Raw genomic sequence first — 22031 nt, 5'->3', positions numbered from 1 at the left:
GATGACTTATGGGGTAATAAGATTAGGATAGGAGTATTTTGGTTGACGAGAGGTGTTGGGGTGGATGAATACGATGACAAGAGACGGGAGGTGGTGACGTTGGACCAGTGATAAAGGATTGGGCTTGGCTACGGAGGCGGCTTTGACCATGATCACGACGGACTCGGGGGATGGATGACCTACCTTATCGGCTTTGGATGAGAAGATATGAGAAGGGGAGGCTGGGGGATACCTATGGGTATAAGCTTTACATACAAGATGTACCTTAGCTCCTCAAGTATAGGTGTTAGGTAGCTGGCCTTTAAGTAGAAGGTAGATAGATAGCTGGTCTTAGGTAGGTAGCTGGTCCTATGTTTTGTAGCTTAGCAAATGCTGAACCTATCAGATCTGGTCTTTCCTTCCCCTGGTTGATTTTGCGGCTCAAGCCTAATAAGGGTGTAATTTTAGCGTTTCCCAAGTTTCCCAAGTTTCCCAAATTTCGTGGGCTCCTTGACTTTCTCAGACCTCCACACTTTAATACATCCCACCTTTCCTTTGACCATCTACATCTACGACAATCGCGTCTTTGGAGCGACGACAATACCGCACAACATGGCCGACGATGATTCTAGCGAGCTTTCTTCTGTGTCGTCATTATCTTCTGCCCCCTCTGAAGATGATAGCGATATCGAGGTGAAGCGAGAAAAGGGCATCCTAAAGTTCTTTCATAAGCTTCCCCCGGGTACCAAGCCTGCAGAGCCTAAGAAAGAGGCAACTCCTCCGCCACGCAAACGATCACCTTCGCCAGCTCATGAATACATTCTAGCTGATAATCCAGACGTTGCAGTATGTCATAGACTCTTTTGTCGCGCCAAAAACGCGAAATGTCGCGTCGTTTTTACATGAGCTAACCACCTATTTAACTACCTCTAGTTTATTGTCATGTTCCGTGCCCGTTTTAACGAGTCTCTTCCTAAATCCTTAGCCAACTTTGGCCCTCAGGAACTTGAGCGTGACGTATCCGAACCGGTTCCTGGCGAACGTGTTGAACATTTCCTCTGTGCTGTTCTCAGCCTTTTGCTGAATCGCAAGCAAGATGTCAAGTATGACGCAATACCCAACCTCGACCCTACCAAAAAAAAACCCTTTTACAGATGTAGACTCTAACACCTGCTACTAATAGACCTGGACATTATAATCGAGCGCTAGAAGATGCTATTAGTTCGCACAAGAACCAGTGGGCGCGAGATTGGAAAGATGAGAATCCTCTGGCTGGAAGTAGGACTTTTGCCTCTATGGATCCTACCGAAAGAGTATGCATAACCCTCCAGGCGCAATAATTCTCTTTCTCACTATAGGATGCGGCAATTACTAACATGATGGGTTATCTAGTTAACACTGCTACGAACTCTCGTAGTTTGGACCCTATCGTCCTCGGAAGTCATCAAGGGTATTATCAATAAATCCTACAAAGGAAATCGACACGAAGACGATCTTAACCAACCTCTATCCGTACAGCCTTGGGGATCCGACAGTGACAAGCGCCGCTATTATTTGATCGAAGGTCTAGATGATACCCATTTCCGAGTCTATCGCGAGAGCAACCCACAGGGCTTTAACAGAACATGGTGGAGTGTGGCAGGCAGTATAGACGAACTCAAAGTTCTTGCAGAGAAGCTGCAGAAATCCGATGGCGGCCCAAAGGCCAAGAAATTGGCACATAAGATGCTGGCTGCTGTCCCCCGCTTTGAAGCTACTGAAGAAAAGCGCAAGCGCCGTGAGTACCGCCTCATGCGCAAAGAGCAGTTCAAGCGCCCAGAGAACAATTACTCCATGTACGAAGGCCGAACTAGAGGCAAACGAATAAAGTATACCTATTCCGACGAGGAGGATTTCTTAACCGATTCCTCCGTACGACGATCTTCGCGAAATACCCGCAACCCTACACCAGCAGAGTCCGCTGGTCCCGTTACTACTGCCAGTGGTCGCCAAATCAAAGCCCCGTCGCGCATGACAGTAGACGCTTCAAACAATATCGTCACAACAAGCCCAACTAGTCAAGGCCACAATGAGGCCACTGCGTCAAAGGAGTCGTCAGTCGGTCCCACTGGTCGACCCAGACGATCAGCTGCTGTCAATCATGGCACAAACGGTTGGGCGCCATCATCTAAGAAGGCAAAGAAATATAACTCCGATGATGATATGGAGGATTATGATGACGAGGAGGATACTGAACCAGAACTAGGCGACGATGAGCAAGATCATGTCCCCGATGACGACAGCGAAGATGAAGATGATTTCAACGAGGACGAAGAGATGGTCGATGATGACTTAAGTGATCCCAATGGAAAGGACAGTATGATGGTCAAGCTTAAGCTTCCATCGAAGACATCCGGCTCTACCGGGTCAGCACTCAACTTAGATGAATATCGGTACAATGGGAAGAAGGACAACTCCAGGGTTCCGACATCAGCGATAGAGAACGGTGCAGCCCAGAAAGATTCCACGCCGGAGGAGAAGAGCGAGGAGGTCATATCAGTAGCAACGACGAAAAAGCAGGCCACCCCGGATCCGGAGCCCTCTACCACCGTGAAGAATGAGCAGCGCCAACGCCCTCCTTCAACCCCCGCACTGAACTCGCTTCAGTCGACCTCGTTGGCTTTTAGGGAAAGCCCGGATAAGGTCCAACAAGCTCTACCTAAGCATGTCGACGTCAGTGCCGGGGAGTAAAACAACTTGACGGATATCTTGCCAGTTTTTTAGCCTCGGAGAGGCCTGGAGGGTAATAGCGCGTAATGTATTTCCTATTATTTGAGAGGAAATATTTGCGTATGACTTGCAGCTTAACTTGCAAAAGGGCTGCTGTGATCCTCGGGAAACGGCAGAAAATGTAGTCTGCGACCTTTGCGGATATATCAACCACAGCATTAACATAAAGTAAAACTGAGGGCGAAAGTGAAGGCAAGGAACAGTAGCGTTGTTCTGCTGATGTACAGACAAACAATGATATACAGACAGACAGGCAGGCAGGCAGATAGGCATGCAGGCATATGTATTTACACTGGCTAAGCTACTCGAGGACGATGTCGCAGCTACATCGATCTGATCGGACGAGTACCCGCGCCAGTTTCTATAGACGAGTACCATAGCTACAGATAGCGCCGCAACGTCGGCCATCGCTTATTCCCCTATGACGGCTTATATTCTTGTCTAGGTACCTAATTAATAAAATCGCATAGACATAGATGTCACTTTGCGGTTTTCCCCCAAGACCAAGACTCCAACGATAGGCATTTTGCTACTACTCCTGCTTCTTTCTTTACATGCTCCAGCTCCGGCCCCCGAGACATGTCCGTCCGTAGCACGCGTATAGACTAGGCATATCGCAGCGCTCGCGTCTAGCAAGCCCGAGACCGAGACCGGGTTGTGGGCGTGGGCGGGGACTCGACTGCTGCCGCGCCATGTTATTCTCTCTCTTCTGTTGTATCTGTGGTCTGTACGTATGTAATATATATATATATATATGTGTGTGTGTGTGTGTGTGTGTGTGTGTATGTGTGCGCGTGTGTATAAGGTATGAAGCATATTCAAGCTCTTGCCTTGACCTTAGCGCCAGCTCCCATCATCTTCTGCGAGGGCAGCGGCCATTTATTGACGCCGTACCACCAGCGGCGCAGGCGCGCGCCCACCGAGGTCCCGCTGATCTGGGCATTCTTGTTCCAGTGGTGCCAGCCGTGCAGCGCCAGGTTGTATAGGACGCCTTGGGCGAACGGCATCATCATCTACATCATATACACACATTAGGTTCAGTGCACTCTTCGGTTAGATCCCAGTCCCAGTCCCAGTCCCAGTCCCGGGAATGAGAAAGAAATGCACGGGCAGGGCGTAGATAAATAAATAAACAAAGACACAAATAAATACCTGATCCCGCACCGTAATCCACGCCACCTTCCACCACGTATCCGCCTTCGCGAGACTGTGCAGGTAGCTCTGCTCGAAGCGCAAGTCCGGCATGGGCGGGAGATTCCTGGATCTGGGGTGGGGCTTCAGCACGCTGATTGGGATCTCGCTTTCGTCGTCGTCGGCTTCCTCGTAGTCGTCTAGGTCCGAGTCGATCGAGCGTCTTTCTTGCAGATGCACGGGCTGCTTTTCCGATAGCGAGGACGACGGGTTTAGGTCGTGCTGCGGCGACGGGTCCCGCTGGATATGTGCTGTCTGGATCGTCTCGGCGATCTGTGTTGGTATGTCTTCTGCCATGGTGTCTTGGGTTGGGGCGACAAGCTGTTTGCTGCTGTGTCGTATGTAGGTAGGTACCTATAGGTATATGAGGTAGGTATAATAGGTAAATAATAAATATTGTGTATGAAGCTTCAATGTTGAGCTTGGTGGGTTGTAGTCCCTGTAAATGACGTTGCGATAACAGGTGATAGCAGATAGCAACCGCCAGGATTAGGATGTACAGGGGTAATCCGTACTTTGGTAACTACCTAGGTAGGTACCTACTCTTCAAATGCATATATACATATAGGAGATATATCATAAATAAATGCAATAGACGGATACACCAAGACGTTTGTTCAGACGATCTTCCTTTATTCATAATCTACCTGTCTAACCCAGTTTATTCTTCATAGAACAGCTGAATCCATCCCACTTGTAGCAAGAAACGAATGCTAACTTATTTCTTACACCAAACCCCTGAGAAAGTGGTTTAAGACATGCTATATGGAATTATCTTCCAGATAAGCGCAGTTACTTCAGGGGATGAATCCCATTTTTGATGCTATAGTCATATCATAATCGTCAGTTAGCAACGATTCTTCCGAGCTTCCTAGCTTGTGCTTAGCAAAAGCAGATATCCCAGGCTCCCGTATGCCGTCATCCAGGGACGCCTTGTCAGTATCGTACACGTAAGGCCGTTTGTATTCTTGCATTGTGTATATTTCTGGTTCCGTGGATATGCTGGAGTCCGTCCGCGTAGTCTGCGTAGTCATTGACTCCTTTGTTTCTTCCTCTTCTTCGCCTGGTCCATCGATTGGTGAACCGACGTACCAATTATCTACTGCCTCCTGTATGTTAAAGATGATTGTCCCCGGTATAAGGCCCATTCCCTGTGGCAGTCTGAAGTTGGACGGGAAAAGTTGGATAGTGCGAGCCTCGGGGGTGAAGGCTGCAAAGCTGGCGTAGTACGGCTTGAATCGGGCACACAAATCTTTGAGGGCAGTCTCGAGATCAGAATAGCATCTTCTTGGCCATGGCTTGCTATTGTCGCTTTCGTCGGGGATAAAAACGTATACCCTAGTCTCTAAACGCCGAATCCTTTCCCTGATCTCACAGTCAGGGACCGGCTTGTATAGTTGGTACCCTTGTTCTCGCATGGTTACTGATGTCTCTAGTATGCGTTCAATCCGGTGCATGGGAACCTTCCAGTTCGTAGGTGTCCCGTTCAACTTGACACTATTTTGCGCTGGACAATCTGTAGAACCCTGATCGCTCGCGATAGTCGGAACATCCTCTTGACTGACTCTTGGTCCTGCTGTTCTCTCGGCAACTGCTGGATCGGGACGCTTAATTCGGACTGGGAAACGTTCCGGAATGGGAGAAGGTTGCTTAGCTATTGGCTCTTCCTGTCCTGTCGTAGCTTTGTCTGTTCCTGCGTTAGCCTTAAATCCAATGATAGCAATACAGCCATGTAATATCAGTGACCGTAGCGGTGATGAAGGACAGTGAAATGCAGAGTAAACGTATATAAATCCGACTTTTGCGGTAAATAGAAGACTTTCTTACCACTCGGGTTTGCCATATAAGGTCTATCGAGGCTATCGAATATACTCATATTGAAGACCGTGTTTGGTGATCGGTCCCCAGTAAACATTTCCTCTAATTTGATGTTTGCAACCATCGTGTCTAGAGCAGGAAGTCGAGGAACAGAATCCTGGCCGGATGACGTGCTGGATATATGACCCAAGCTATTGCGCCTTGGAATACCTTGAAAGTTGACCAACTTACCCGTATTTTCTGGACTGGTGTGATATTCGGTTGATCCATCTTGTGATGGTCGAGAGCTTATAGAAGAGCGAATACCCCTGAGTGACGACGACATAGAGCTGATGCTCTTCCGTATGACAGACGGGCGGCGGCCCTGGCCTTCACTGTCAGTAGAAGTATCCGAGGAAAATCGGTCTCTTAAAGACGACGAGAGGGAGTTGATGCCCTTTCGAATTAAGGATGGCTGTGGATCCTGTTTTTCCTCGCAGACTGCATTGTTCCCTATATGCTGCCATATTGGCAGAGCCTTTTTACGATCGAGACCCAGCACGAAACGCCGGCGTAGGGAGTGTTGCTTGGCTTTCAATTTTTCTGCCATGCCATATCGATCCTTAGTTAGCGAGGGCAATTGAGGATCTGTCAAGTATCCCAGATCTTCCATGTCTACTTCGGGGCGAGTCGTAGTGCGTTTGCGTAATTTGTCTCGGAGGCTAGCCATTATATATAGAATATAATCAGTGATCCCGAATAATAATTGACTGGTGCAGAGAAGAGTGGGATCCAAGCAAGCAGTAATGATAGAAACTAGTGGTCTAAATATTGCTTGGTGGGTTTGGCTGTCCAAGAATGTATAGGAACATACTAAAGCGAGTAGCAATGAGAAATATAAAAGGGAAAAAGCGAACCCGTAAGTCTTGTTAGATAAACACATCTAACCTAGAAGGTTTCGAACAGCCCATTGGTAGTAATATGCTCCTTCTACGGTATGAGCACCTACTCCTCCTATATGCCTCCCTCTGCAGGTGCGAACATAAGAGGTACAGGCGACTGCGATATTAAATGCTCGAACATTTCTATTACGGTAATTTACACCGAACAAGGGGCGAGTTATAGTTGCTTTTATTCATTCATTCGTTTATTTATTTATACAAGAGAATTCAAATGATAGTATATACACCTTGGGTGAATATGTTCTATATTCTTACATAAAGGGGTATTTTGGCCTTATGGTCCGTGAATATACGATTGTAATAATTATACATAGAATTCGGGCGAAGGGTACAGATAACTACCAGCTCCGAGTAGCAGAGGCTTTCCCGTACTCATATCCTCAAGCCTTTATTGGTTTACTTAGGGGATACGTTATTGGTCTACTCCGAGGATACTTCCAGGGTGTAGGTTTATGATTATCACCATCTTCACGCTCTTCGTCCTCTTCCTTAGTATTCTCGTCCTGGCGGAATTCAGGATACATTTCCTTCATCTCCTCGAAATGGCGCACAACAAGGCTATTCAGACTATTTCGTCTCTCTTCAATTTCTTTCTGATTTTTTGGGCGTAGCACATTGCTCGATATGACCCTATCGCTAGCAGCGATCATCTTTCGTGCCAGGGCCACAAGCTCTCGTTTCATGTTTGATTCCGGACCGTCCTCATCATACTGCCTTGCAATAACCAAATACGGTTTCCAGAGATTCTCGAGAGCTGTAGCGATCTGCTTGTTCCATGCTATCGTTGCATCATCGTTGTTATTTTTCAACTGATCCCAAAAACACCGCTTGCAGGCATGAGCTACGCGGAGATAGTTGCGCATAGTTATCGGATCTGGAAGTTTAAGCTTGGAAAGCATAATTTTTAAAACCTCGGTGGCGTTGTTGAAGGCGTTGAGGTTCAAATTGTCTCGTAGACAAGTGTTCATAGCTGTACGGAAGTTCTTAGGAAGCACCAACTCAGCAGGCATATCCCACAGACACATAACAGTTTGGCCACTGTTCTTCCCATGGCGTAGGGCTGTGAGCATGTGATGCCAGTTGTTGGCATCGGGTACAACGTGATACTTCTTAGTGAAGATATCCCAATATGGCTGCGCTCTTGACGTCTTCCCGGTCTTCTCGAGGGCGGCAAGAATCAAAGAAAGAGAGTTGTTTCCCGGAAGCGCGTGGCTAACTGCAGGGACACCGGGGGCCTTGATTTTACGGCTATCAACCGAGGTAGCTGGCTTCGCGTCTATATCATCTCCGCTACGACTCGCCCCTTTCTTAGATTCCCCACGGATGACGAGCATATCATCCTTCGGGATCATCATTGTTTGCTCGAGCAAAGCCTCTATAGATTCGGCATCGTGATATGTGCCCATTAACAGAACCCATCCCATCGCGCAGACTAATTCTTCATCAATAATGATGGAACCAGCCTTCCACTTCGATATAACTTCTTGCCATATGACTCTGGATCGTTGAATTGCTTGCGCCTTTGCTTCTGTAATTTCGGGAGTATCTACATCCGCAATAAGACCGTACTGGCGCCTATTAACCTTGCGTCGTAAGGCATTTAAGATGATTGTATATGTCAGGTTATTTGGTGCTCTAAGACCTTTGTTGGCGGTCTGAGCGATAGTGAACAACGACTCGATATCTTCGGCAAGAGCACAGACTTGAAGAACAGCGTTCAGATGGATCGTGTTGGGTGTTATGCGGTCGTTAGACAACATGTTGTTGTAGATTCTAATAGCCTCCGATATGGCTAGTTTTGGATGAGGTGAGATGGCGCATCCTTTGAAGATGATTGTATATGTTTGAGCGTTTGGAAGCTGGCCATGTTTCTTCATCTCATTGTATATCCTGATTCCAGCATGAAGTTTACCTTGCTGCAATACATAGTCGATCAAGTGATTCCAACTGACCGTCACCATTGTGTCCCTGCTGGCCTTTTTCGTGAGCAGCATAGCATCATCAAAATTGCCTCTCGCCAGCGTCTTCCTGACATAATCTTGAATGTGTAGCGGATCTTTTAAATACTGTAGCTGTTTTTGGGCGACCCATTCCCCCGGAGAGATGGGCTCTTTCCTCTTTGCATCATCCTGGTGTTCATCTTGCTGAGAAATCTTGGTCGGCGCAGTAGTTGTCGTATATTTTCTACGTTGGAGGGATAAAGCGGGCGTGTATATCGGCCGTACTGTCGCAAGGGTATTTTGTAGGCGAAACGTATGATTGATTGATGTAGAGAAAGCTTTTCTCGTACATGATTTGCAAGTAAACATAATTGCTCGCTTTACAAGCGTCGCAAAGGCACTGTGTGAGAAGAGCCGGCCTCTTAATGGACTTGAATTTGGAAGTTTATCGCATGCGAAATATGCGAAAAACAATTAGATGCGGGTTGCTATCCTTATCCCTTATCGATAATTAGGTCAATTTCGAAATTGTCCAAGAAGTGGACTGTGACGTTCATGGCGGGGTTCATAGGTACCTCAGTACATTACCTAATGTACCTTAGGTTCCTACCTAGGTAGGTTACATATGTAAGGTCCAGCCACTTTAAGCATTTGTATGGATGGAAATGAGCTTAACAGGGATTCGCGAAAACGCGTTGTGTAAATGGTGGCTCACGCGTCGCGTGTTTCCCTAAAGTGGGAAAGATCCCTTAAAATTATGTACCTACATACTGTTAATTGATACCAATTGATCCAGTTGATTTTACTCCGTACCTCCACATTTAGCACCCATTTACACACATAATACATACAAACACCGCCCACGCATTTCTTCCTCTTGCAACCTGGTCATGATTTATTCTTTGTAGCATACATCTTACGTTCTGTCTTGCCTCTGTCGAAATGTCCAAGTCACTGAACAAGCGTAGCAAGCTTGCCGAGCTAAAAGCTCTGCGCGCTGCTGGTAAAAAGGCTTACGACTCTTACGAGGTACAAGAAGATCAAGATCTATACGAGGAAGTCGACGAAAACCAGTACAAAAAGATTGTTCGCGACCGTCTGAACCAAGATGACTTCGTCGTCGACGACAATGGCGAGGGTTACGCTGACGACGGAAGAGAGGAATGGGACCGAGTACATACATATGAATCTGAGAGCGAGGACGACACATTACTTGGAGGGAAGCCTCGCAAGTCAGGTATTAGAGAACCATATTATTTATATATGTTTATATTAGGTACTTACACTATTGCTAGATAAGAAGAAGCGCGACGAGGAAAAGGCAAAACGGGACGCCAATGACCGCGACATCAGCGAATATTTCATGAAGGGCCAAGCTACTACCCAACAAAAACCAAAGGTATAGTCTGATCTTAGGGTTAGTTGTAATCGTGCAAGACTGATTTTGGTTAGGTCGTGAAAACCGAAGACGATGAAAGGTTCCTGGCGGACCTGTTAGGCGAGGTTGATGCAAACGTACCTGTTCCGATATCACGGGCCCCGAAGCGACATCGATCTCCCGAACGACGCCGAGCTCGTGTTCTATCGCCCGTTAGGGGAAATAGACAACCAGCTACCAAGAAGGCGAGACTAAGCGAGGAACGCTCATCGCCTGCGCCTCAGATGCAAGAGGTTTCCGTTGATGAGGATGCATTCCTCCCAGCTATGGATGATGACGATTTCCTGCCACCAGCGGCTGACGTACTTATGAGCGACTCTGTTCCTATTCCTTCCTCTCCCACTGCAAAGGTTGCCGCGCGAAAGGCCCAAGTTAAGGTCGAGCCAGTGGAAGAAGAAGACGAAGATATGATGGAGGTATCTCATGCCGGGACAATAAACGCTGCCAGCGTAAACTTGTCTGCATCTCGACCTATTAAAAAGCTGGCCAAACCTGAACCGTACCCTACACCTGCTAGCTCGTCTCCAATGAAAGCTGCTGAGGCCGATATTGATTCATCCTCGTGGAACGATCTCACAAATAAGCTGAATGTCGTCAGCAGCTCTCCCGTTGAAACCCGAAGCATCGGCAAGATTGATTATAAAGATGCTATCGAGGAGGACGGCTGTCTCAATATGTTCTGGACTGACTATACGGAAGTCAATGGCTCGCTCTGCTTATTCGGGAAAGTCTTGAACAAGAAAACGAATACTTATGTGAGCTGCTTTACCAAGGTTGACAATATTTTGAGGAAATTGTACTTTCTACCTCGCCAATTTCGTCAAAAGAACGGACAGGATACAAGCGAAGAAATAGAAATGACGGATGTGTACTCGGAAGTGGACGAAATCATGACTAAAATGAAAGTCGATATGCATAAGATAAAGCCCTCTACTAGGAAATATGCTTTCGAGCTCCCCGGCATCCCGAGGGAAGGACAGTACCTAAAGCTATTATATCCTTACACAAGTAGGTCTATTTGACGTCTCGTTTCTGCGCGAATATACACTAATGTCGACTAGAACCGCAAATCAACCCTGAGGTGGCCGGTGAGACCTTCTCGCATGTTTTTGGTACCAATACCGCATTGTTTGAGCAGTTTGTGTTGTGGAAGAACATTATGGGGCCATGTTGGCTCAAGATAAAAGATGCCAACTTCGGTGCTATCAAGAACGCTTCTCACGCCAAACTGGAGGTCCTTGTCAATGATCCTGATACCATCGCCCCCATGAGCGATTCCGATAACTTGGACGCGCCTCCTTTGACTCTTATGAGTATTGCTATGCGGACCGTTTTCAACGCCAAAGACAACAAACAGGAGATACTTGCGATAAGCGCTCGTATCTATGAGAATGTCTTGCTTAGTGATACTACACCTGCAGAAAAGCTCCCTTCGAGGACGTTCACGTTGATGAGGCCGAACGGATCAGCGTTCCCCTTTGGTTTCGATAAACTGGCGATGGGCAGGAAAAAATCACTCGTCAAGCTAGTGAAGCAGGAGTCCGAGATCCTGTCTTTCTTCTTAGCACAAATCGACCTTATCGATCCGGATGTAATTCTTGGTCACCAACTAGAAGGTGTCGACTATAGTATCCTGTTGAATCGATTGCACGAGAAGAAGACACCCCAGTGGTCGCGGCTTGGACGATTGCGCAGAGCAGCATGGCCAACATTTATAGGGAAAACGGGTGGCAATGTATTTGCGGAACGCCAGCTTATGGCTGGTCGTCTCTTATGTGACCTTGCCAATGATGCTGGCAAGTCTGTTATGTACAAGTGTCAGTCCTGGAGTTTGACAGAGATGTGCAATCTCTACCTTGGTGGCGATGTCCATAGACGAGATTTCGACAACGAGGCTGCTCTAAAGACATGGGCATCGGACAAGTCAGGCTTATTGGATTATATAACTCATATGGAAGCAGATACATATTTCATCGCCGCGCTGGCCCTGAGTACGCAGATGCTGCCTTTGACGAAGGTTTTGACGAATTTAGCAGGTAATTCGTGGGCCCGAACTTTAACAGGTACTCGAGCCGAACGCAACGAATACATTTTATTGCATGAATTCCATCGCAATAAGTATATCTGCCCTGACAAGCAGTTTTTCAAGGGACGGCCCAAAGCTGAGGAAGAGAACAATGAAGAGGAAGCTACAGATAATAAAAAGAAGGATAAATACAAGGGTGGTCTTGTTTTCGAACCAGAAAAGGGGCTATACGACAAATTCGTATTGGTTATGGATTTCAACTCCCTTTATCCTTCCATCATCCAGGAGTTCAACATCTGCTTTACAACGGTCGACCGGAGTTCACTTGTAAGTCTGCCTGTGCTATATCAATATGGGTGATGCGCTAATGCTTGAGGTAGTCGGATGATGATGATGATGCTGTACCGGAGGTACCGACGCAGCAGGAACAAGGCATATTACCAAGACTTATCGCCACTCTCGTTAGTCGACGACGGTCAGTCAAATCACTCATGAAGGATAAGAACGCCACAACCGAGCAGCTTGCCACATGGGACATTAAACAGCTTGCTTTAAAGTTGACGGCCAATTCTATGTACGGTTGTCTAGGATACACTAAATCTCGTTTCTATGCAAGACCTCTTGCCATCCTTACGACCTATAAAGGCCGTGAGATCCTTCGAAGCACCAAGGAACTTGCCGAGTCGAAGTCGCTCCAAGTTATTTATGGTGATACCGATTCCGTCATGATCAACGCCAACGTGGAATCGGTCGCGGACGCGCTCAAGGTCGGCCAGGAGTTCAAGAAGGCCGTTAACGAGCGATATCGCCTCTTAGAGATCGATATCGACAACGTGTTTAGACGTATCTTGCTACAAGCTAAAAAGAAGTATGCGGCTATCAACCTTGTGGAAGTACCTGGTGGCAAGTACATCGAGAAGATGGAAGTTAAGGGTCTTGACATGAAACGCAGAGAATACTGTGGTCTGTCGAAGGAGATCTCATCCCGTCTTCTTAACGAAATCCTGTCTGGTGACGAGACCGAAGTCTCCGTCCAACGCATCCACGAGTATCTACGCGAGGTCGCAGGCAAAATGCGAGAGCACGCTGTTCCTATCCCAAAATACATCATCTATACACAGCTAGGCAAGGCACCAAAGGAATATCCGAACGCGGATACGATGCCACAGGTCCAGGTTGCTCTTCGAGAAATCGCACGAGGCAAGAATGTCCGCCGTGGAGATGTCATCTCGTACGTCGTTACCGGAGACAGTAAGTCAAGCGAGCCTGTTGCCAAGCGCGCGTACACGCCACAAGATGTAATGAAGCCCGATTCCGGCCTCAAGGTGGACGTCGAATGGTATATCGGCAAGCAGATATTCCCGCCTGTTGAGCGTCTCTGCGCCAACATCACCGGAACATCAACTTCCCAGCTCGCTGAGCAATTAGGTCTCGACATTCGCCGGTATACCAGCAACTCAACCTTTAATCAGTCAGGATCTAACGACCACGAAATCCACCCGCTAGAATCCCAGATCCCCGACGATGTCCGCTTCCGCGACTGCGCCCGCCTCTCACTACGCTGCCGGAAGTGCAAAGCCTCGGCGCCCTTCGAAGGTCTGCTGTCCCCAGAGCAACCCGAAAATCGCGTCACGCCCCAAGGTGTCGCATGTCCATCGTGTTCAGCGCTCATCCCCAACCTTAGCATCGTGGCACAAGTCGAGCGGGCGATCCGCAACGAGACGGCGCGATACTACGAGGCCTGGCTCGTGTGCGACGACGCATCGTGCGGCAACCGCACACGCCAGATGTCGGTCTATGGCACGCGGTGCATGGGCCCGAAGGGCCTAGCGTCAGGTTGTCTCGGCCGCATGCGTTACGAGTACGGCGAGCGTGACATCTACAACCAGCTCGTCTACTTCGCGTCTCTATGGGACGTAGAGAAGGCCCGCGTCAAAGCAAGCTCTGGCGCTACTGGTCTAGGCGGGCAAGGTAACGGCGGTAGTTTGAACGCCGCTGAGAGAGAGAGGGTGCTTGCCCTTGCAGAACACAATCGTGTTCGCTTTAGCACGGTCAAGGGCGTCGTTGATAAGTACCTGGATAAGTGCGGTCGCCAGTGGGTGGCGATGGATACGCTGTTCGGGAAGCTGGGGTTCGCTGCTGTTTAGGTTGCCAAGGGGGTAGTCAGTAAATAGGATAGGCTAGGTACGTACGTACGACGGAATGAGGCTTGTTCGGGGTTCTATAGGTAGGTACACAATAGCGGCTGGCTGGCGTTCTGGTGTGGGATTCGGTTCGGTTCGGTTCCATGTGCTTGGTCTAGTCAAATACTGCATGTAATGGTTTATAATGAATCTATCCAAATATCGTTCAGAATCTGCTGGTGTTTCTTGTGATTGATTAATTGATTCCCTGGGACGAAAGCTGGCCGGCTTACCTGACGTAGAGCCAGCAAACTAAACTGTATGTGTGCACCACCGCCTAAGAAACAGCGTGTATGCATGACTATATGTTATCTTCAGCCTATTTGTTATTTTGCATGCGTCTGGTAACTACCTGTAGTTGGTACTTCAGGTATATAACACCTTAGCATAATGAGTTCGCAATTGAAGCGCCATCGAATAGCCAAGTTAAAAGAACCTGCTAGGTTAATAGAATCATTAATGTAGAGCATCCTTTAAATATAACTAGTAGCCATGGGCAGACGCTTCTAAGATCCTACAATGATATATACCAAGAATTATAATCAACAAAAACACAACGCATGTATTAATCAACTACCGAGGCTCTACGGAAAGACTCTCTAAAGCTAAGAGTATATTTAAGCAACATCAGGCAACATCACTTCTATCACGTCTATATCGAAAAAAGCATAAGAAGTTTACTCAGTATATCAATTTTTACGGCTGTCACTGGCTTGCTGTGTAAGATTAAGAACGGCGTCCAGGGAAGAAGATCGATTCTCTCCTCCCTATATAATATGTGCTGTCCGCGTCCGTTGGGTACTCATTACGCCTCTGCTTGTGCCGTATCGACTGTCGTTATGTAGCGACAGCGCCGAGCAACTGTCAGCAACCCTCCCTCTTCCCTCACGCCCCCTTCCGCATGTCTCGCAAACGAAAGCACCCAGCAAGGAACAGCCAGTGGTCAACCGTGACCAAGAATTCCAAATGCAATCAAGAATACACAACCAATTCCGTTGGTTTCCGCCGTCTTGCCAGACCCCTAACGACCGGATCCGCGTTTGCGCAACCCAACCCCCAAAAGTCGGTCATAACCGCGCTTTCGATGCCCTACTCCCGTCGTCCATATCGGTTTCGTCTGTCTTCGCTCGCTGCCCCTGGCGAGACGATCATCATTGCCGTAGTGCTAGAACGTGGCTCGTATGGTGAAAAAAGAAAAAAAAAAGATTCCTATCAAACACCCCCCATGATTGTTACTCGCCGGTAAAGGCAAGAGAAATGTAATGAAACACAATTTTGCGGAAAAGAAGTGAAGAAAGATCTCGGGGGATGTCGTCTTTATGGTGACAGGTCGTGGGAGGGTAAAGTCTATTGGGCGCGAGGTATCATAATGGAAAGGAAACCTGAAACTTTTGGAGACACATTTTAGAAACCCCCGTAAATGCAACGCAGTAAGTCCTGTCCTAGTCTATGCACAACGATGCAACCGTAAATGCAAGACGTTTCTATGACCATAGAAAACGGAGTCTAACTGCTTCCCTTGGATGCAGCTGCGTTATCCGGAACCACCTTAGTAAGAGCAGGCGACGCCGCGGTAGATGGGGGCGATGCTGGATTCTCCGAGTCCATGTTGGCAAGTAGACTAGGCAGTCAAGTTAGCAACTTTATAATCCAAGTTGATAAACGATGGAAACTTACCCGAACGAATTGGTACTGCTTTGCGCCTCTCTTACCGGGGGAGTTCCAGTCCTGGAGGAGGCACCGGAATCCTCGGCTCCTCTGCTTAGCGAACCACCGGGGCCCAAGCGACGACCGCTGTTGCTACGAGAGTTGAGCATCGACATAGGACCCAGCGTGAGGTTGGAGCTTGAAGTACGGTTCGCGCCACCCTTCAGACGGCGCAGGTCGTCCATACCGACTTGATTTTGCGCCTGTTGCGCATAGCCAGAGAAGTTCCTAGCATCACCACGGCCTAGTTGTGCTCGTCCAGGGCCTCCGCCTCGTTGGTTGCTTCGTGCAGCCTCGGCAGCTTTTTGCGCTGCTGCAGCCTCAGCTTCAGCGCGAACTTCCTCAAGCGTCTTAGGACCCTTGTTAGCTTCCTTGGACACCCAGTTGGCCCTTCTCAGATCGACAACGTCCATGAGCATGAACTTAAGACGACTAGGTAGATCAGGAAGGTCGATCATGCCCTGGATTCTACCGAAGTAAGCATCCATCATGACCCGACCCTTGTCCGTGGCATCCAAGTTGGCTCCGATAGTTCGCAGTAGCTTGGAGAGAGATTCAACCTCGGCGTCGTCAGGGATGCCAGGGTGATCAACCAACTTCTTGACACATTCGTGCATAATACGCTCAGTGAGCATACCCAGTTTGTACAGTTCACCAATGAACTGAACCAATCCGAGTCCGCGACGTTTAGCAGCTGCGGCAATGTAGTACTCGTCAGAGAGCAGAGCGGCCTCGAGTGTCTTTTTGTCCTCTCCTTCCTTCGGCTCCGGTAACGAAACCTTCCATCCGCGTTCGAATTCTTCTTGACATCGGTTAAGGAGGTACTTTCGGAATAGTGCGCCACCACTAACGACCTGCCCATTCTTGTCTTTTATGTTCTCGTCCCTAATGTCCGCGCTCATTGTTTCCAACATCCTCTTGCAGAATTTAGCATACATCGACGCCCAGTGGGCCTCGTCGGTAGCCTTCTCGAAAGTAAGCTGGATAACTTGACGGAGAGTTCTGCCGTCGGTCTCGTCCTTAGACTGTCCAGCAATCTGGAGGATCTGGTCCGAAATCTTGTCGAAATTCTCGGGCGTCATCTTGTTCAAAGCAGCCTTGACCTTACGTTGAACCATAGAAGGATCAAGCAGCGCGCCTTGTGCGACCTGGCCAGGGGGGGCAGACTGTGCAGCTTTGCCGATGCTACTCGGCTTCCAGCCGGTCGACGAGGTACTAAGAGCTTCAATCTTTAGACCCGCGGTGAGAGGCATAGTCTTAGCCGCCTGAGCTTCCACCTTACCAGTGAAAGTGCCTTGTTTGCTAGCATTCCGACGACTTCCCTGTCGTGGGGAATGAGGCATGCTCATGTTAGAACTAGACGGTTGTCGGCCCATTTGGTTACCGCCAGGAAATGGTCCGCGGAAGCTGCCGATGGCATTCATTGCTGCTGGTCGTGACATTGACTTATCGGAGCTCATTCCGAATCGCTGAGCGGACGTCGTTCCAGGAGGTAAGGTTCGACCATCAGCGAAAAAGGAGCCGAATGTTGTTGCACCAGGAGCCCCAGGCCTTGAAGGCTGTCGACTAGATAGACCAGCTGGTGTTCGAGCGGATCCAGACCGGCCACTGTCGCTATCGCCAATAAGGGTCTTGACTTGCTGGTGGAAATCAAGGGAAGGCTGCTCCGTAAAGACCTTTTGGAATTGCATTAAAAAGGCAGAATCATACTTAAATGATGTTCCCTTCTTTGCCACCGCAGCATTCAGAGCAGGATTAGGTGATTGAATTCCCGCGGGATAAAGGTCGGCCCTGATGGAACTGGACCCAAGAAGCCTGGCTGTCTTAAGAGACTGGAGCGCAGCACTAGGTTGAGCAGGCTCAACGGACTTGGTGTTAATAGGAGCAAGATTAAGAGCAGCCGGCTTAGGGCCACGCCCGCCTTGCGTGGGTTTAGTACTCGCAGCAGTTGGAGGCTTCTCGTCGAGGGAAAGATTGGCCAGTTTCGCAGTAGCCTCGCTCGTCGAAGGTGCGTCTGCCTTCTTTGTCTCGCCATCAGCTAACTGGTGGATGAGGGCTTGGACTGATGTGTTGGAGCTCTCTTGAGCCCGCCGACGCTCTCGCTCCTCCTCGAGCCGTTCCATTTCAGCCTCGGCTTCGCGAAGTTTGCGATCATTCTCAGCGGCGTTCGCCAACCGTGCCTCCTCCTCAGCCTTCTTCTTGGCGGCTTTCTCGGCTTCGTATTTGACACGGCGCTCCTCTTCCTCTTTTTCGCGCTTGGCATCCTCTTCTTCCATCTCACGGATAATACGTTCTAACTCCTCATCATCAGGCTCGTCTGTAACCTTGGGAGCCTCCTCTTTCTTAGGAGCCGCCTTCGCCGCTTCACGTTCCGCCTTCTCCTTCTCCTCGGCTTCCTGTCGTGCCTTTGCCTCTTCAGCAGCCTTAGCCTCTTCTTGTGCCTTTTGCTCTGCCTTCAGGCGCTCGTCTTCCTTGGCCTTTTCAGCAGCTGCCTTGGCCGCTTCGTCCTCCTTGGCCTTGTCTGCACTGGCGGCCTGCTTCATCTTCTCCTTGAATTCATTCCGCACTTCTTCGGCCGTCTTAGAGTTGCTTACACTTTCGGCTCGCGAATGAGCAGGCGTAGCAGTTCTTGGCGTCGCTGTTTTCGAAGGAGGCGGGGGGGTAGAAGAGACAACTGGTGGCGTCTTAGATTGGTGATGGCTTGGGGCGGGCGAAGCTGGTCCTTTTATTTTGCTCAAGTCAACCGCCTCACCAGCTGGGTTTTTGATCGTGATAGCCATGCTCTTTTTAGGCGGCCGATTGAATTGGGGAGAAGAGACCACTGCGGGTTTCATCTGCGCAGGTTGGGATTGAGGAGTGCCTTGGGCGACGATCGGTGCCTGGTTTTGACCAGTACTCGATGCAGGGCGATGGTCCGCGGATACCTGTGAGGAATTACGAGACATCGGTTGCCCTCCTGGGGCATTGTACGGGCCTGGGGTGTAAGGGGTCTGGAAGGCGGGTATGGGAGACTGGCCTCCGTGCATCATTGGATATACTGGGTATCCAGGGACATGCATAGCTTGTCGGGGGTCATACCCGGTATAGTAATTCTGTTGTTGTACGCTAGTTAGTAATCTGTCAAAATTGCCACTCTCTGGTGACAGATCAATTCGCGCTGGATTAGGCGGATATGAAGCAATGGGGAAAGGCTGCTGCAGGGGGATAACTGGGACTTCTCCAGTGAATGGCACTTCCGTTTTCTCAAACGGAACAAATCCACGATACCGTGAACTATCTGCGGCGAATCGCTGATCCGAACGCTTACTATAGCGTCGGGACTTCTGACTAAAGTCTTGGTGCTCATTGTCGTAAGAAGAATCGGACCGTCGGTGATTCGAGAACCTCTCGATCTCGCGACGGTTTCCCCTTCTTTTGCCGACTTTGAGATATGGACGATCTTGGTTAAGGGGAGGTAATGGATTGGGGTGCTTTACTTGTGGTACCTGTCCTTGGCCCATAGGAGGAGCGGTCGGGTAGAAAAATGGCATGCCGCCCGGCGGAGGCATATTCTGGGCGTGGTGGGGCATCGCTGGTGGGAGTGCCGGGCTGCGATGTTGTGGTGGAGGAGTGCCGAACTGCTGCTGGCGAGCATTTCCAAAGTTAGGTGCTACGCCGCCTCGTCCCGAATTCTGGGGGCCTCGGTTGTAGGAGTTAGGGGGATATCCCATGGGTTGTTGGTGGTTGAACGAGCTGTTGAACCCTCGACCGCGACCAGCGGACTGGAAGCCGCCCCGGCCCATGTGAGGAGGACCTTGATTGCTCATGTCGCTAACATTCGAGCCTCGTCTCATGTGAGGGGTGTGCTGCGATCCCAAAGAGTTCGGGTCCTGCGAGACGGAGGTAGCTCGTATGTGAGAACGCTGCAGATGCTGGTTAGTTATGAATTCAGGTTGCCATAGATGGATGGTAAGCACTCACGTCGTTATCGGGGAAACTACCAAAGGTCATACCCTGTTGGGCAGTTCCCGAGGGAGGTCGTCCGCCGCTAGCAGAAGGCTGCGGGATGGGAGAAGGTGAGTTCTGAGGAGAGGTTACACGAGGATTGGTGCTGTCAGGGATAGGGATAGGAGCCGATCCAGTCTGAGGAGAGCTGTGAAGCACAGCAGGTGACTCTTGAAATCCAAATTTGATATTCGCCTTGCCTCCTGCGGTACCACCGTTGGTGGAATAGTTGTTAGGTCCGTTCGCGCTAATAGTTACGGAACTCTTTCGGCTGTGGTCAGCAAGTCCGTTAGCATTCGATGTGCCGTGTGCGACGGGAGGAACAGTTGGGATGGCCGGCATGATGTTCGGTCGGCCGTTCATAGGCGATATCGAAGACGACTTAGCATGGTGCGGCGCAGATCCTGAGGTTCCAGCCGCAACAACAGGTGCGTTCGAGCCGGGAGCAACCACCGGCGTAGCAGATGGCTTTTTTGTTGTTCCGGCAGCAGAAGCGTACGACGGCGTCGTGGAGTTGTTAACCGCCGACCCTTGGTTAGGCGAAGTCATAAGTAACAATGTATTGAGGCTACGAGAGCTGGAATTTGTATACTTGAGGGACTCGTTCTTAGCTTTCTGCGTTGTGAATCGGAGGTCTTTCTTTGGCGCTTAGCTGCTAGAAAGAGACTAGATCGCAAAGCAGGCGGTCGAGGGAAAGTAGTCGAATATCAAATCCGAGTTGAAGACTGCAGGAGCAGATGATGTAGTCAATCGTAGAAATGAGTGACGATCTCGGTTGGACGAGTTGAAATTTCGTCAATTAAATTAAGGTGTGCGTGTTTGGTCGTCGTCTTTTTTTCTTCTTCTTTCTGACGGGAACAGAAACGCAAGCGTCGATGGCAAAGCCTGGGTCTGTCCGTGAGAGTAAGGAAGAAGAAAAAAAGGTGAAGGCGAAACGGGGTATCTATCAGAATGGTAGAAAAGAGCGTCTTCGTGAAATAAATAGAATCCTATTGGGATTAAGACGAGAGGTAACAACGGAGATAGGTAGGTCTAACTTTGAGGTTGAGGTTACGGGCACGGGCGCGCGCGCGGACTCCAAGTCGATCTATCTCGTTGCGGAGAGATAATTAATTGAGAGGAGAGGAGAGGAGAGGAGATGGATTCCCTGTAAAGAAATACAGAGAATGCAAGAAAATTCCGTCCTCGAACTCGATGGAGATGTCAAGGAGGAGAAAATAACAACCTTCAGAAACGTAATCTCTTCCTGAGGTTGCGTGGTTGATCTATGATCAAAAGGTGGTGCAGGAGAGTAAAAAAAATTATGATGGGAATTTTTTGGGAAGGGTAAAGAAAACCGGCTTGGATTTGCGACTGGGTCTGGGTCTCTCTCTTACCGCACACAACCTTTCCATTAGGTACGCACTACACATCAACGCTGGGGCACTTCAAGTAGTAACAAGTAGGTACGCTAATGGGGCAATGGGCACCTGGAGACTGGACCAACGACATGCACAGACGCTGTAAGATCGGCCCATTTTTAAAAAATTATCGGGCTACGTATGTACCATGACACTTAAAATATGCTATCTCGGTACTTTTTATTTCTCGACTCACTATCAAGAGGTAACCCCTCAACTCCAAAGTATGTTCATTTTTAGCATTTTTATACATTCATGTTCTATCCCTGGCACGCTACACAGATACACACACTTGTTCCATCGTGTTTTCCAAGAAATAACAATCATAATAAAAAGAGAGCAATGATGAATAATGTATAACTAGGTTAGATTATAACCTGGAAATTTTTTTTTTTTTTTTTTTTTGTTTTCTTCCTATTTGCTTTCTACGGTACGTGGATGTCTGCGGTGAACTGGTTCCGTCAGTAAAAAGATGCGTCGCATCTATGACCTTGTCTCCTAAATCCGAACCTTGGCCGTGTATTGGTTTGTAATTTGGCATAGCTACCTGATAGTTCATTATATTATGACTTCTTGATTTCTTGCATGACTACCTTAGGTACTTGCCTCCTTTATCTTATTCGGATCTCCCGTTGTACCTATGTAGTGAATGTTT

General features: G+C 48.8%; 6 protein-coding genes across 6 annotated transcripts; 2 read left to right on the top strand and 4 right to left on the bottom strand.

Annotated features, from left to right (window-relative positions):
- The first annotated feature begins 402 nt into the window (after positions 1–402).
- On the top strand, positions 403–2955 carry F4813DRAFT_189048 (uncharacterized protein). The gene is made up of 4 exons (XM_049239403.1): positions 403–825; positions 913–1082; positions 1163–1292; positions 1372–2955. Exons 1-4 carry the CDS (start codon positions 592–594, stop codon positions 2707–2709), a joined length of 1872 nt encoding a protein of 623 aa, XP_049097046.1. The 5' UTR covers positions 403–591; the 3' UTR covers positions 2710–2955.
- A 182-nt stretch (positions 2956–3137) lies between these two features.
- F4813DRAFT_189041 (DUF1770-domain-containing protein) lies at positions 3138–4414 on the bottom strand. The gene is made up of 2 exons (XM_049239402.1): positions 3901–4414; positions 3138–3761 (listed from the first exon to the last, which is right to left on the bottom strand). Exons 1-2 carry the CDS (start codon positions 4234–4236, stop codon positions 3567–3569), a joined length of 531 nt encoding a protein of 176 aa, XP_049097045.1. The 5' UTR covers positions 4237–4414; the 3' UTR covers positions 3138–3566.
- A 322-nt stretch (positions 4415–4736) lies between these two features.
- F4813DRAFT_382273 (uncharacterized protein) lies at positions 4737–6466 on the bottom strand (the record flags this gene model as incomplete). The annotated part of the gene is made up of 3 exons (XM_049245782.1): positions 4737–5626; positions 5767–6237; positions 6283–6466. 3 exons carry the CDS (start codon positions 6464–6466, stop codon positions 4737–4739), a joined length of 1545 nt encoding a protein of 514 aa, XP_049097044.1.
- A 399-nt stretch (positions 6467–6865) lies between these two features.
- F4813DRAFT_368546 (uncharacterized protein) lies at positions 6866–9122 on the bottom strand. The gene has a single exon (XM_049244324.1). The coding sequence runs from the start codon at positions 9005–9007 to the stop codon at positions 7079–7081; it is 1929 nt and encodes a 642-aa protein (XP_049097043.1). The 5' UTR covers positions 9008–9122; the 3' UTR covers positions 6866–7078.
- Positions 9123–9423: 301 nt separating this feature from the next.
- F4813DRAFT_368545 (uncharacterized protein) lies at positions 9424–14613 on the top strand. Its single transcript, XM_049244323.1, has 6 exons — positions 9424–9875; positions 9934–10037; positions 10091–11084; positions 11138–12429; positions 12483–14470; positions 14519–14613. Exons 1-5 carry the CDS (start codon positions 9581–9583, stop codon positions 14247–14249), a joined length of 4452 nt encoding a protein of 1483 aa, XP_049097042.1. The 5' UTR covers positions 9424–9580; the 3' UTR covers positions 14250–14470; positions 14519–14613.
- A 1048-nt stretch (positions 14614–15661) lies between these two features.
- F4813DRAFT_398628 (uncharacterized protein) lies at positions 15662–20525 on the bottom strand (the record flags this gene model as incomplete). The annotated part of the gene is made up of 3 exons (XM_049248074.1): positions 15662–15906; positions 15963–19894; positions 19953–20525. The coding sequence occupies 3 exons, from the start codon at positions 20523–20525 to the stop codon at positions 15792–15794; spliced, it is 4620 nt and encodes a 1539-aa protein (XP_049097041.1). The 3' UTR covers positions 15662–15791.
- Positions 20526–22031: the final 1506 nt, after the last annotated feature.

This window comes from Daldinia decipiens (assembly GCF_022478715.1).
Source record: "Daldinia decipiens strain CBS 113046 unplaced genomic scaffold F4813scaffold_32, whole genome shotgun sequence".
NCBI lineage: Eukaryota > Fungi > Ascomycota > Sordariomycetes > Xylariales > Hypoxylaceae > Daldinia > Daldinia decipiens.
Note: the sequence above shows the minus strand (reverse complement) of the source record. Positions and strands in the feature narration are given on the sequence as shown.